General features: G+C 33.5%; 3 protein-coding genes across 3 annotated transcripts in view; 1 reads left to right on the forward strand and 2 right to left on the reverse strand.

Annotated features, from left to right (window-relative positions):
- The window catches only part of Osbp (oxysterol binding protein), a 30,542-nt gene extending 28,786 nt beyond the window's left edge, over positions 1 to 1,756 (reverse strand). Inside the window, exon 1 of the mRNA XM_090114722.1 lies at positions 1,522 to 1,756. Coding sequence (XP_089970848.1) covers positions 1,522 to 1,664 — 143 coding nt within the window. The 5' untranslated portion in view covers positions 1,665 to 1,756. The remainder of the gene's footprint in view (positions 1 to 1,521) is intronic.
- A 684-nt stretch (positions 1,757 to 2,440) lies between these two features.
- On the forward strand, positions 2,441 to 11,229 carry LOC149899217 (apoptosis-inducing factor 3). Its single transcript, XM_090114408.1, has 4 exons — positions 2,441 to 2,549; positions 2,767 to 2,868; positions 2,941 to 3,275; positions 9,673 to 11,229. The coding sequence occupies exons 1-4, from the start codon at positions 2,480 to 2,482 to the stop codon at positions 10,969 to 10,971; spliced, it is 1,806 nt and encodes a 601-aa protein (XP_089970534.1). The 5' UTR covers positions 2,441 to 2,479; the 3' UTR covers positions 10,972 to 11,229.
- A 1,026-nt stretch (positions 11,230 to 12,255) lies between these two features.
- On the reverse strand, positions 12,256 to 13,524 carry LOC149899218 (uncharacterized). Its single transcript, XM_090114728.1, has 2 exons — positions 13,260 to 13,524; positions 12,256 to 12,493 (listed from the first exon to the last, which is right to left on the reverse strand). Exons 1-2 carry the CDS (start codon positions 13,431 to 13,433, stop codon positions 12,347 to 12,349), a joined length of 321 nt encoding a protein of 106 aa, XP_089970854.1. The 5' UTR covers positions 13,434 to 13,524; the 3' UTR covers positions 12,256 to 12,346.
- Positions 13,525 to 13,589: the final 65 nt, after the last annotated feature.

The following is a 13,589-nucleotide window of genomic DNA, read 5'->3' on the forward strand; positions in this document are numbered from 1 at the left end:
AAAACCTATCCCAAGTCAACCTATATCAAGTTACCCTCTATATGTGTGCTAAATTTCATTGGAATCGGTTCAGTATGTTTTACGTGAAAGAGTAACGAACATCCATACGTCCTTAAAAACTTTCGCCTTTATAATATATATATGATATATGATAGATATTAGATATTAGATGGATGAAAATATTTAATATAATGGTGTTGTCATGTACATACTTATATCAGTAAAGTATGGTTTATCAAAAACAAGTTATCTAATATTTTCTAGAATTTATATAATACAGAGATAATTGATTATTAACTATTTACTCATCTTTTTATTTTCTATACACTACAATTACCACATTTTTATTCATATGTATGTTTGTAGTTGTAATATAAACAAGGCATTAAAATGATTCAAATGATTTTTTTAATAAAAAATTATTAACTTAAAAAACACTATCTCCTCAAAATGATAATATTTATTAGATAACTAACATAGTTAATTTTCAACAATTAACTAATTAGGAGTATATTTCAGTGAACAATTTAGGAATTAATGATGATCCCTTGTAATAGGCATGACGACAGTATCCATAAATGATCGTATTAGTGTTTTTAAGGGAAAATGTACAATAAATAAATTCAATATAGTGAATTAGAAATCATAAAACCATTATGATTAATGAGATTATCAATAAAATAAAACATTGAAATTCTGCAGTTAGCCATTTTGACTAAAACACGCGTGACGTCACGCATAAGTAAACAACTCGCGTCAGATGTGTTTTGTTGTTATGAATATGTTGAGAATACGCATTTTTATTTATTTTCTATTGTTTCACGTATGCTTTATCGACTCAGAACATAAATACAATTGGGAATTCACGAATACGTGGTTCGGGGTTCTCCGCACCAACTTTATACAATCATTTCTTATTATTTCTCGCTTGAAATAATTACTAACACATTTTTGAGCATTATTTTTATGTGGATTCATACTGCAATACTGCACACCACTCATAAACTTTGAAATTCGTTTATATAACACATATTAAATAAAGACTTTTTTAATTTTCTTCACAATGCGTACAAATAATTACGTATTTACCAAAGTTTGACGTCACGCCTACGCCATGACACCTGCGAGCTGTTTTGGCACAGATATTAAATATTTTTTGAAAAATGGCTTTAATCTTCGTTAAATTTAAGTATATTACCGAAATATAGGGTTTTTCTTGTATAGTAAACGTATACACACATTATGGAAGAGGATTTCAAAATCTTTCGTCATGCCTATTTTTAATATTATTCATTATTTTTTAATAGCGTCACACTGCATATGGAAAAATAAATATAAAACCAATTCCTAAATTATTAAAAAAAACATGATTACAACATAGGCAAAGGGCATGTTTGTTGGAATTTATTATCGAAGCGAAGTTAGAATCTTATAGAGAGAAGAATTCGTTTGATTTAAATTCTTATTAACTTCTAATTAGTTGACTGTTAGAGAGAAAACAGTTGTGATTATAATATGTACCTGTAGTATGATAATAGCCCGTTTGACAACACGAACCATCTTCGTTGATATCCTTTGAGATAATTCGTCCATTTAAACAACCACCCCTTTTTTTCAGGATCACCTGCAATAGGTTGACCCTTGGGGACAATTACATCAGCCATTTTTTTAACAATTTATATATTATTTTGCGTAAAAATACATCACTCTGCTAGAGCCACGTTCATGACGACCAAATTTCGACCTTAATAAAAAAAATAGAAAAGTCTGTGTTGCCATTTTCCAAATCTTAGTTGTCAATTTTTATTAAACGGTCACTTTTAGCTTTTAGCACTTTTCTAATCAGGGAAACCACAGGGAAACCCACTGGAAATCATTTGTTCATAAATTTTACTCTATTTGCGTAGCATAGAACCATTTCTCCCAAGTTTAAGTTAAAACAGTTGTAAAAGCCGTGTTACAATTTCACTATAATATTTAATTATCGTGGTAGATTGTCTTCATTTCTTTCAATTATTTATCGGCTTTATTTGAGTGCAGTATAGAGTAGAGAGTAGTATATTCTTTGTTTGAGTGATATTAAAGGATATTATATTATGGTACAATAGCGGTTTATTCACGGTGAGCCGTGCCGATTCGAACGAATGAGATTGTGACACTATAGGTCACAGAATATAATATATATATTATACTCAGGGGAGTATCATTTCCCGTTTTATTTTTTAAAAGTTATTATTGTCATTTTACTCACTAGGTAAAGGGCTTTCGATATCAGTTTAAAGTTTTTTGATATCTGCAATAGTTACGGAATAATCACCTGTGCACACTTAACGATTACACCATTTAATAAATTTAATAAATGGTGATAAAGCGTAGATGTAGATCAAGCGTGAATCTGTGAAATAAAGAGTATATATTACTTTCTCTATGGTAGGTATGACATCACGGTCATCGACAGCAGAAAACTGACAGGGTGAAAATGTTTGTTTTCAATCAAATTTTCAATAGCGGCCGTGTTGTCAGTAGATTAACACCGCGGTTTGTTCAAGGTAAAAATCCATTCTCTAATTGTAGAATACATAATAGTTATTTAAATAATATCATTGACCCACATAGGCTTACATTTTCTGTACGAAGGTTTTTTTTTGGTCATTTATCCAAACTAATTGAAAAATTTTTAAGACTACCATCCAGTTAAAAATATTTTAAGTAAGTAACTGTACTGTTTCGTTGTTTCTTAAATTAATTTACATTTATTGCTCGTAGGTCCAAGGTTTCATAAGATACATATAAGAAAAATGGGGAATTCCGACTCAAGGTCTTATTCTCCTAATCAACAAGGCACATCTTCGAAAAACGATTCTCAACGTGAGTATTAAAAAATTATAACTTTTACAACCATTTAGCACATATGTGCTTAATCAATATTAAAATTAACAGATGGAACAATATCTCGTACAGAGTCAAAAAATGAATATGTAGAAGCAGTTGTTTGCAAAGCGAGCGACATCAACGAAAATGAGATGAAAATATTTGAGATCGGGGAACATGGAAAAGTTCTACTTGTGAAACAAAAAGGGGAATTCAGTGCGGTGGGACCGAAATGCACTCACTACGGGGCACCTTTGCATACTGGAGCTCTGGGTGACGGCAGAGTAAGATGCCCATGGCATGGGGCCTGCTTTAACTTGAAGACTGGTGATATTGAAGATTTCCCTGGCTTTGACTCATTACCCTGTCACCAAGTCACTGTTACTGACAAAGGAGAAGTTAAGGTATGTTCCTTTGTATGTTTTTATAAATTTTCTAGTAATTTTTTTTTTTATTAATATTGCAAAAGTGTGTTCTGGTAAAAATATATAGCCCTCTCTTTCAGTAATTACCGAACCTCTCTTTTTTTTTGTGTGGTGTTTCTCAATGTTAGCCAGAAGGGCTTCTACATTTTAACGCGGAACCGAACCTCTCAAATAAATGGTTTAGTTCAAATAGATTGTTTGGTGATATAAGATAATATTTATCTTGATATCACTTACATAAAAGTGCAAGTTACAGTATGTTTTATTCCAATATGATTTTAATTTAAAATAGCTAAAAAATTGTACTAAATACTAAATTATATTTATTTTGTATCAATCAACATAATTGGGATGTTGGATGTTATGATTAGGTACTAGAGAACATAGGTTTGGAGGCTGATTGATAGTTACAATAGTTACGATTTGAAATGACAAAAAATATTATCCTTATCTAAAATCACTTTCTGCATTTGTAGCATTTACCACCATTAGATGAATATTTCAGAAGAAAAGTTGAGTAAATGTACAACAAGAAATATATTTTATTACCCACTAGTGGTCCGCCCCGGCTTCGCCCGTGGTACATATTTCGCATAAAAGGTAGCCTATGTCCTTTCTTGGGTATCAAAATATCTCTATACCAAATTTCATGCAAATTGGTTCAGTAGTTTAGGCGTGATTGAGTAACAGACAGACGGACAGAGTTACTTTCGCATTTATAATATTAGTATGGATAATACATATTTGTAAGGTGACATAATGTGTGTTAATTGCTAGACAAAAAAACTCCCTTGCTTTTATAAAATTAACTTCATTTCCAAGGCTAATTACTTTTACATTTCTTTCTACAAAATATGTAAATTTAATTGCTTTTAGATTATATTTACTGTTTAGTTTTTGACATACAATTTTAAATCTTTAATAATGTAAATATTTTGTCTCTAGGCTTCTGTGTAGTGTGTACAATCCCATTATTGCGTAATATTGCAAAATTTATTATTTACTCACCTTCCGCTCGCGGCATTGCTGACAAAACTAATAAATAAGTGCTAAAATATACCTTCATCGAAAATCAATATCTATTAAAAATAACCGAATCAAAATCCGTTGCGTAGTTTTTAAGTTTTAAGCATACGCGACGGACAGACAGCGACTTTCTTTTATACAACGTTAGTTATGAACACTATGAAAGGACTTTCGTCTTCTCAGAATATCAGAGCTTTCTTAATCATCTTCAGGATTGAAATCATTGATTGAATACTTCTTAAGAGCAAACAAGAGCCGTTTTTCCATACAAACATAGTCCCCTGTTTCCTCCATGGATTGTGCCACCAAAGCAATATATTTTTACTATTAATCTAAGGTAACTTTAGCTATGTTCCTACGTTTTCCTTTTAGTCATAACTTAATCTATAATATAAAAATGAATCGCAAATGTGTTGGTAAGCGCATAACTCGAGAACGGCTGAACCGATTTCGATAATTCTTTTTTTATTATATTCCTTGAAGTACGAGGATGGTACTTATGGAGAGAAAACGTAAACATGTACCACGGGCGAAGCCGTGGCGGACCGCTAGTCTTCTTATATATAAAAATGAATCGCAAAATGTGTTGGTAAGCGCATAACTCGAGAACGGCTGAACCGATTTCGATAATTCTTTTTTTATTATATTCCTTGAAGTACGAGGATGGTTTTTATGTAGAGAAAACGTAAACGCCCGTGGTACATGGGCGAAGCCGGGGCGGACCGCTAGTTATTAAAAAAGATATGAATCTTTCAAAACGTAAGAAATAGGACAGATTTTCCGTTACGTTCCGTCTTCCATAAAACTAATTTTTGAACATTATAATATAAAAAAAGCAAAGTAGGAACATAGCCTACTTACTTATACTTATACTTTTCTCTACTAAATTATGAAAAAACTAATTAAATCGGTCCAGTATTGGAGGAGGAAACGGGGACTACGGAACGTCGAATTTGCGTAATTACCCTAGATATTTTCGGCCCGAGCTGCAGTTGTCCCTGTCGCGCTCTACGGGGGAGACTTGAGCATAGCGCGACAGCAATAGATAATAGGAAAACCGAATTTTGAATTCTCTCGCTCGTTTTGTTGGCTCATAATGATATTTTGTAAAAAAAATACAGCTTTTAGTAAAAATGATTTCTTTGCGCACACAACAACACATTAACTTACCTATGTTTTTATTACTGTTTGTAATTTATAATGCAATTGTTGTCTGTGTGGAAATAAATGCTTTCTTACTTTCTTTCTGATACGTATATTTAAATAAAATATTTGGATTTAATAAAGCAAGACGTCAATTATGTAGTGGGCGAGAAATGTGAATTTATTAGTTGTACCGATAATATGGTGGTGTTTACAATGCTAATAATATTGGATATAGTTGTTTGTTTCCTCCTACTAGTGGAAAATTTTAATCTACCAAATTTGGATACTTACCTAATACTTGTTACGTGAATTACGTAGTAACTACCTACTAAATATACACAAATATACAAAAATAAATATACAAAATTAGTATGCTAGCCTTGTTTTTTAAGTGGGGAAATGTAGCATGTTGTTGCCTTTTTTTTAATTTGTTGATAGACATATCACATAGCGCCAGATAAAAGTTCTCATTCAAATACGGGAAGCGTTATAAACATGTTTGCTATGTATCTATTTTTAGAGCAAGTTTGTCGGCAAATTAGCTAGGATCTTTTAGAACGAATAGAAACCTCACGCGCGTAACTAAGTCAGAAAACGCCCTCGTCTCAATTTCGTAGAAAGTAGGACACGGAAAGCTGATGACGTCCTTGCATGAAGAGAAAAATCGATATAAGGCTCGACGTTGGACACATATTGTTATAAAAGACACTAGATATACAATAGTTGATATAGGATATCTGTGACTAAGTATCGGTTTGTGGACTTAAGTTATACGACCACTCAGTAGTTTTTGTGATCAGCCCTTAGGCGAATTGCAATTGTTCCGATAATGCATGATACTTTCACGAATTATCACTATACAATCTTATCTCTATGCGGTATGCCAAACCTAGAATAGGTATCTTTTTGTACGGAATATGAACTGATAAAAACACCGTGACTATAACTTTAAAATATGGATTTCCTATTTATAAAAATGACGAATCGCGTCTCAGACCTAACATGACTAACGCATAAATGAGTAACATGTTCAAATAATTACCGAGACGGCCATGGCTAATACCTACTTTTTCTTCTATAGGACACCTTGAAACCGTTCACTACATACAAATAATGGTGGTGCATTTATAAAAAAGGGTAGTATTTAAACGAGTGACTGTAAATTAAAGTTTTAGTTATCAAAAATAATTAATTGGGGTAACAGAATTACTAAGTGAGCGACTGACTGCGAGCGATGAAAAATTAATAGATCAGCAACTAACAAACATTAATTTGCGTTAACATAAAATACAAAATGAGCAGCTTCATAATATTTGAGCGACCTAATATTAATCGTTTGAGTGACAAAATTACGTCTTGTATTATTTTCATTATTTGGCATATGATTTTGGCATTTTATCTTAATCGAGGTATTTCGAATAGAAAAATCACTTTGAAAAATACTATAATGGACAGAGTAGGCTGTAGGTACTATCAGTTCAATTTGTTTTTGAAAGATTTATCAAATAACTATTTGAACAATTTATTCTAGTGTTTTTAGTCGCTCTAGATGAGCGTAATTTAGTCGCTCACTTAGTAATCTATTCGCTCAACTAGTCATTTAGTCGCTCATATAGTAATGTAATCACATAGTTAGAATTCTAATATATCAAATGGATTAATCACAACCCTCCTTTAGTGCGCTCAATCTGTATTTTATTATCAACCAATATTCGTTGCTTGTTTAGTTTATTTGTCGATTACTCAAATTCATAACGCTCAAGTTATTAAATCCGTATCTCATAATCAGTCGCTCACTTTATTTTCAGTCGCTCGTTTTATTATTCCCCTATAAAAAATAATTCGTTATCAATATCCGGTACGAACAAAATTTGGTTTGCATATCATGGTCATATCACATTTTTGTGAGAAGCGGAAGAATGTGGTTCTTTCTTTTTACTAATCTAATGTCACGCCTACGCATTTTTAATTTGTATTGATAATACATAATATGATGTAACTAATTTTTTTATTTTACTTTTATGATCTGCGCTTGCCTGGTGTTCGAAATTTGACCTTACAATACGGTCGGCAATCGGATATGTCATAATATGCACCTATGTGCGCACTTCGCAAATAAGTGTGAGACGACTTCATTATAAATTATAATAACTAGCGGTCCGCTCCCGCTTCGCTCGTAGTACATAATACGCCTATAGCATCCAGGGATTACGTACGAATCCAACGGTGAAAGATTTTTTTACATCTGTCCAGAAGTGCCTAAGACTAGCGCGTATACGTAATCTACCTATGTGCGCCAGCGCACTTCGCAAATAAGTGTGAGACGACTTCATCATAATCATAAATTATAATAACTAGCGGTCCGCTTCGGCTTCGCTCTTGGTACATAATAATACGCCTATGGCATCCAGGGATTACGTACGAATGCAACGGTGAAAGATTTTTTTACTGTCCAGAAGTGCCTAAGACTAGCGCGTACTATACGTAATACGACAAATTTGAAATGTAATACGAAAAAAAAAAAACTAGATATGTAATAGGTACCTACCAAAATTACATATCATCGTGATAATTATGTGTGAGATGTACACTACAAAATAAATTCGTAATTGAAGGCGAACCACTAGGACTGCTTAATAATAGCCTTACTTAGCACATTATGAAGTTAAACCAACAGTTATATCTTTTCTATAATGAAAATTTTCTAGTTATAGAAATCTATTCCGTAATAATTATAGTAAGAAATGAATTATTATTGTGTATATTATGTATAGGTATGTTGTAAGTTGTTAATTGTCCACAATGCTCATGGATATACATTATAATGATTAGCTATTGCAATTATTGTAAAAAAGCCATCTTCTTGGCCGTCGTACTGAAAAATAACAATTCAATAGAAGGGACTAATTATAGTTACTAACTAACTATTTGATTCTATATTCTTGGTAACAGATGATTTGATATATTTATCGCTTCCTGGATTCAACAGCGCTGAAATCCTTTCAACAAATTAAAATCAGCTTTGTAGTAGTGCCGATACATTATCATAATGAACCCACATTACACAGCTACATATATGTGACCATCAATAATATTACTTTGTGTAATATCAGATACAATTGCTTTTATCGCAGGCTATCTGTATCCTATAATATGTAAATGTATTTTTATGTACTAAATTATAATAATCACACATCTTACTGAATATCTAAAACATGAAATGCAAATGGGTTTCGTGAAATCTACATTAAATCTTAATTTACATTGTTTACGTAGCACGAAGTATTCGTGCACGAAATATTCCTTGAGAAGTTTTAGGCCCTGCGCAGACGGCACACTTTTTGTGCGATTGAGTCTGCGGCGCACAAAAAGTCTGCATGGCGCGCAAAAAGTCGGTCGCGGATTTTTCACAGACTCAACGCACACGACGCACATCTTCGATCATTTTGTCGGCAGAGCTGTAGGGACGTAGACGCTATGGAAATCGTGCAGAGATCGCGAAGTATTATTTTGTACATGAAGTACAGAAAAAGAAGAAGAATTAAAGAACTCTGGCGCTATGACAATAGATCGCGTTACGTTACGTCCACCCCTAGCAAATGCAGATTGCCGACTAAAGTGTGCGCCGTCTGCGTTAGCGCGCGTTGAAGCAAACGTTCAATTTTTTTCACACACTTTTTGTGCGGAGCGGCGCGCCGCGGCGCGGTGCGATCTGCCCGAATTACACGGATTTTATATGCGACGGACTTTTTGCGCGTCGTGTGCGTTACTGCATATAATTGCATAGGTTCTATTTTCACAGACTAAAAAGTGCGTCACGGATAGTCTGTCGTCTGCGCAGGGCCTTACACGTCGAGGATTAAAAAAACGAAAGTTAGTAGTTTGTACCAGTACCTATATGGGTTATAATCGTAATTTTATTCAGAATTTGATAATAGTATTGTATATTATTTGAGTAAAATGTAAATTTATTGAAAAGTAGGTATTATATTTAATTAAAACTGTTTATACAGCATGTATCAAGAATAATTGTATTTAGGCGATGCGGTTTCGTCTTATTTTAAAATTCTCTTTATCATATTATGTCGCTGACAAAGGCTCAATTTTGATAAAGCATGACGTCATAATGTTACACCACAATCCCAATAGGTTTATCGTACATTTCCTATGACTAATTTAAAATTGTATGTTATCTTTATTACAGGTAAGAGCCAAAATAGCAGACTTGAAGTCCAACAAACGGGTGAAGGACACCGGTGCTGTATCGCCATGTGATGATACGTCTGTGGTTATCATTGGAGGCGGGCCCTCCGGAGCTACGTGCGCGGAAACTCTACGGAGTGAAGGATATGCGGGTAGAATCACACTCGTATCCAAAGAAAACTATCTGCCTTACGACAGAGTTAAAGTATCCAAAATTGGCACCGCCACCGATATTGAAAAGCTACAAGCGAGAGACGAACAATACTATAAAGATGCGAACATCGAAGTCCTCAAAGGTATCGAAGCGACGAAAGTTAACACGGAAGAGAGGATCGTAGAACTGAGCGATGGTTCTAAACGTAAATATAGCTCCCTCTATTTGGCTACCGGTTCCAAACCTCGCGTTCCCGATATTCCTGGAATCGAATTGAACAACATCTTCACTGTCAGGAACTTTGATGATGCCACGAACATTCTCAATAGTTTAGGTACCCATAATGATAAGGATGTGGTCGTCTTAGGTCTCAGTTTTATAGGTTTAGAAATTGCCTCCTCGTGCGCCTCGAAGGCGAAGTCCATGACAGTCATCGGCAAGGACAAGGCGCCACTCGGACAAATATTTGGATTAGAAATAGGTAAAAGTCTCCAGACCTTATTTGAATCCAAAAAAGTTAAGTTTAATTTTGAAACAACTATTGTTAAATGCAATGGAGAGAATGGATCCATAAAATCTGTCGAACTAGAAAATGGTGTCGTCCTACCCGCAGATATGTTAGTATTGGGTATCGGAACTACATTTTACACCAATTTCCTTCAAAATAGCGGTATTTCTTTACTACCTAACGGTGCGGTTAATGTTAATAACATGTTGGAAACAAACATTAAAAATGTATATGCCGGTGGTGATATCGCTTATGCCCCAGTATTTGCTAAAAACAATGATCAAATGGCGATAGGACACATTGGTTTGGCACAATATCACGGTCAAGTCGCCGCCAAAAATATTTTGAAAAAGGAAACACCTCTCAGAACAGTACCTTACTTCTGGACCATGCTTTTTGGAAAGTCTATTCGTTACGCGGGCTGTGGGAAGCCGGCAAGCTCTTTAGTGGATGGCAATGTAGAGGAATTAAAATTCGTTATATTTTTCTTTGATGAATCTGATAAAGTTATATCTATTGCGTCTTGTATGCGCGACCCCGTGGTTTCGCAATTCGCCGAACTACTGTATCAAGGTAAAAGTATTTACAAGAAAGACCTTGAGAATGACCGTTTTGCTTGGATACAGAGCATTCACTAAGTATTATTTATGTATTCCATTAAAAAGTTTATGTCAGTATTAGGCATGTTAATAACGTGTAGGTACTTAAAATTTTGTCTTCATGTTCCAGTAAATTGAAATAATATTATTGTTTTATTTTCATTACATTTAAGTACAATTTACAGTTACACCTGTTGTTTAAATATGTTTTAAAAACTATTTAAATAACTTTTTTCAAAAGATATTTTAAGAATTTATTTTTAACAAACAAATACCTGTGATTTTAATACAATTTACATATACATATAGATTGTCTAATCTAAAAATGAACGCCCCTCCACTGTGTTTACGCTCACATTCAAAGTACGTGTATAGACGCAATACACACAAATTGGTCTGCCTCATTGGTCGTTCAGTCCTCCAGTCCCGTCCATGCCCGAACGACAGGACCAGTTGGCCAACTAGTGCATAAATGACGCGATGCACGATAGAACGGACGTGTCATTCCGTACATAGCGCGCTCTCCCCGCCATACAATGCTAGGCACCTGAACTGATCGCCCGATTAGTTGACAAATCAGTGCGCGAGTGTCAAAGTTTGCAGTAGAATCGACGCGCGCACACATATAAAGTGGTTCAATAATTATTTGTCCTCACACATTGAAACAATTAAGTTTAGTGGAGGGGCGTTCATTTTTAGATTAGACAATCTCTACCATGTTTCTACATAACATGATGTTTAGTGTAAGATAAGAAGTATTTTGAATGCATATGAAAATAAGGAAAATGATTATTGCAATAAGTTAGACTTTGCTTAATATGTATACACAGTACAAATATAATGCTTTTTAATATATTATAGCAATTGCTGTATTTATTATTGTTGAATATAAGTCTTTAAAAAACATATTTGTTTAATTTCTCCAGACAGGACTCTATTTAAAAATCATTGTTTAGATACTAAAAATTATTTCCATGGGTCCTAGCAAAAGATGTAAGGATCTATATTAGCTATGCACCCCAGCTTGGCCTGTAGTAGACTGTTGAAGATTGGTTTTAACACCTTCCTTGGTTCATACATAACACTTTGAATGTGAAGATCATCATATGATCAAATGCATAGTTTATGATTCTATTAATAACATACAAACATTTATTTTTTTATAAATATAGATGGGGGGAAAGAATTTTTAGTGGTAACCAGTGACCCATTATACTAACTGAAGCAACCGTTTTTTTCACTATCATCACAGCTATAATGAAAGAACTACTTGTGATTATTAAAAATAATATTTTTTTTTATAGGAATTAAAAGCCAAAAATATTAGAGCTATAAATTTATTTCTATTGTACTTTCTACCTATACATTATTATATTTAACATTCTAATAACCAATAACTTAAATATATACATATTTAATCCCAACTTTCCTTAGTTCGTAAATGTCCAAGTCGTTCATACAGTGTTACATCATTTTTGAAGATACTTCTTGTCAGATTAACAAGCCTGTCTCGTCGAGCTTCAGGTTTACCTAAAGCTTTAGCGTGGCCACTGCATTCAGCCTGAAATTAAAAACAGTATTATTATAGATAGATACATACAATAAATACAATTATAAATAGGTCAAAGATCAACCATAGGTAAGTAATAAACGCCCAATTTGGTATTGGCAAACCTATACATATATGTTACAGATTTTGATGATATAAAATAAATTTGTAAATGAAAAACAACGCCTGAATATTTAATAATATTGGTTGTTAAGAATTTGTTTTCTCTCCATAACAATCATATTATGTCATAAGCAGAAAGGCTCATGTTCAGGGCCTTGAAAGATATTAAATCTGATTTTTTTTCAATCATTATAGCTTTTTAGCTAGGTTTTGAGGTAAGTATTAGTGCTCATCTATACTAATACATATCATAAAGCTGAAGAGTTTTTTTATTTGTTTGAACGCGCTAATCTCAGGAACTACTGGTCCGATTTGAAAAATTCTTTCAGAGTTAGATAGCCCATTTATCGAGGAAGGCTATAGGCTATATATCATCACGGCTCACGCTAAGACAAACAGGAGCGGAGCAATGCGGGTGAAACCGCGCGGCACAGCTAGTTAACAATACAACAAAACATAGTCCTTTGAACCTTCCATTTATCTGTTCTATGTAGATCTTTAAAACTGGATACGCAAAAGATCTTGATGTGCTTTTTAATGTATAGAGTGGTTCTCGAAGACGGTTTTAGAACCTACATCATAATTTGTAAGTATGAAAAAGTTGTCAAAGCCGCAGGCGGAATACTGGTTACGATATTTAAAATTTTCTACTTACTTCAGACAAATAAGGATGACGAAGATATAACATATTTTGTTCTTCAATTTCAAATTCCCGTTGAAGTTGGCGAAGATGTTTCGGTTCTACCTTTTTTACTAAGCGGTCTTTTCCTCTAAAAATGTTACCATTAGGAAGTAAATTTCTACGCAATAGAATAGCCGTTAACTTCATTCTGGCTTAAAGTTTTAGTGAATCTGACTAATATTATAATATACTGTATCGTTAATCGATAGAATTTTTATTCCAATTTTTTGAGGTTGTTTTGAATAGAAAACACAGAGCAAGTAATGTATAGAAAATGTCAATGTGCAATTGTCAAATGTCAAT

The sequence above is a fragment of the Colias eurytheme genome, chromosome 21, assembly GCF_061535395.1.
Source record: "Colias eurytheme isolate Ceu_HAF_F1 chromosome 21, ilColEury1 Martin Lab GWU primary, whole genome shotgun sequence".
Lineage (NCBI taxonomy): Eukaryota > Metazoa > Arthropoda > Insecta > Lepidoptera > Pieridae > Colias > Colias eurytheme.

Bases quoted from the DNA above. Each gene is read 5' to 3' on its own strand.
- LOC149899217 (XM_090114408.1), top strand. From the start codon at position 2,480: ATGTTTGTTTTCAATCAAATTTTCAATAGCGGCCGTGTTGTCAGTAGA. The intron at 2,550-2,766 runs GTAAAAATCCAT...TATTGCTCGTAG, and splicing joins AACACCGCGGTTTGTTCAAG to GTCCAAGGTTTCATAAGATA. The intron at 3,276-9,672 runs GTATGTTCCTTT...TCTTTATTACAG, and splicing joins CTGACAAAGGAGAAGTTAAG to GTAAGAGCCAAAATAGCAGA.
- LOC149899218 (XM_090114728.1), bottom strand. From the start codon at position 13,433: ATGAAGTTAACGGCTATTCTATTGCGTAGAAATTTACTTCCTAATGGT. The intron at 12,494-13,259 runs GTAAGTAGAAAA...TTTTAATTTCAG, and splicing joins GTCATCCTTATTTGTCTGAA to GCTGAATGCAGTGGCCACGC.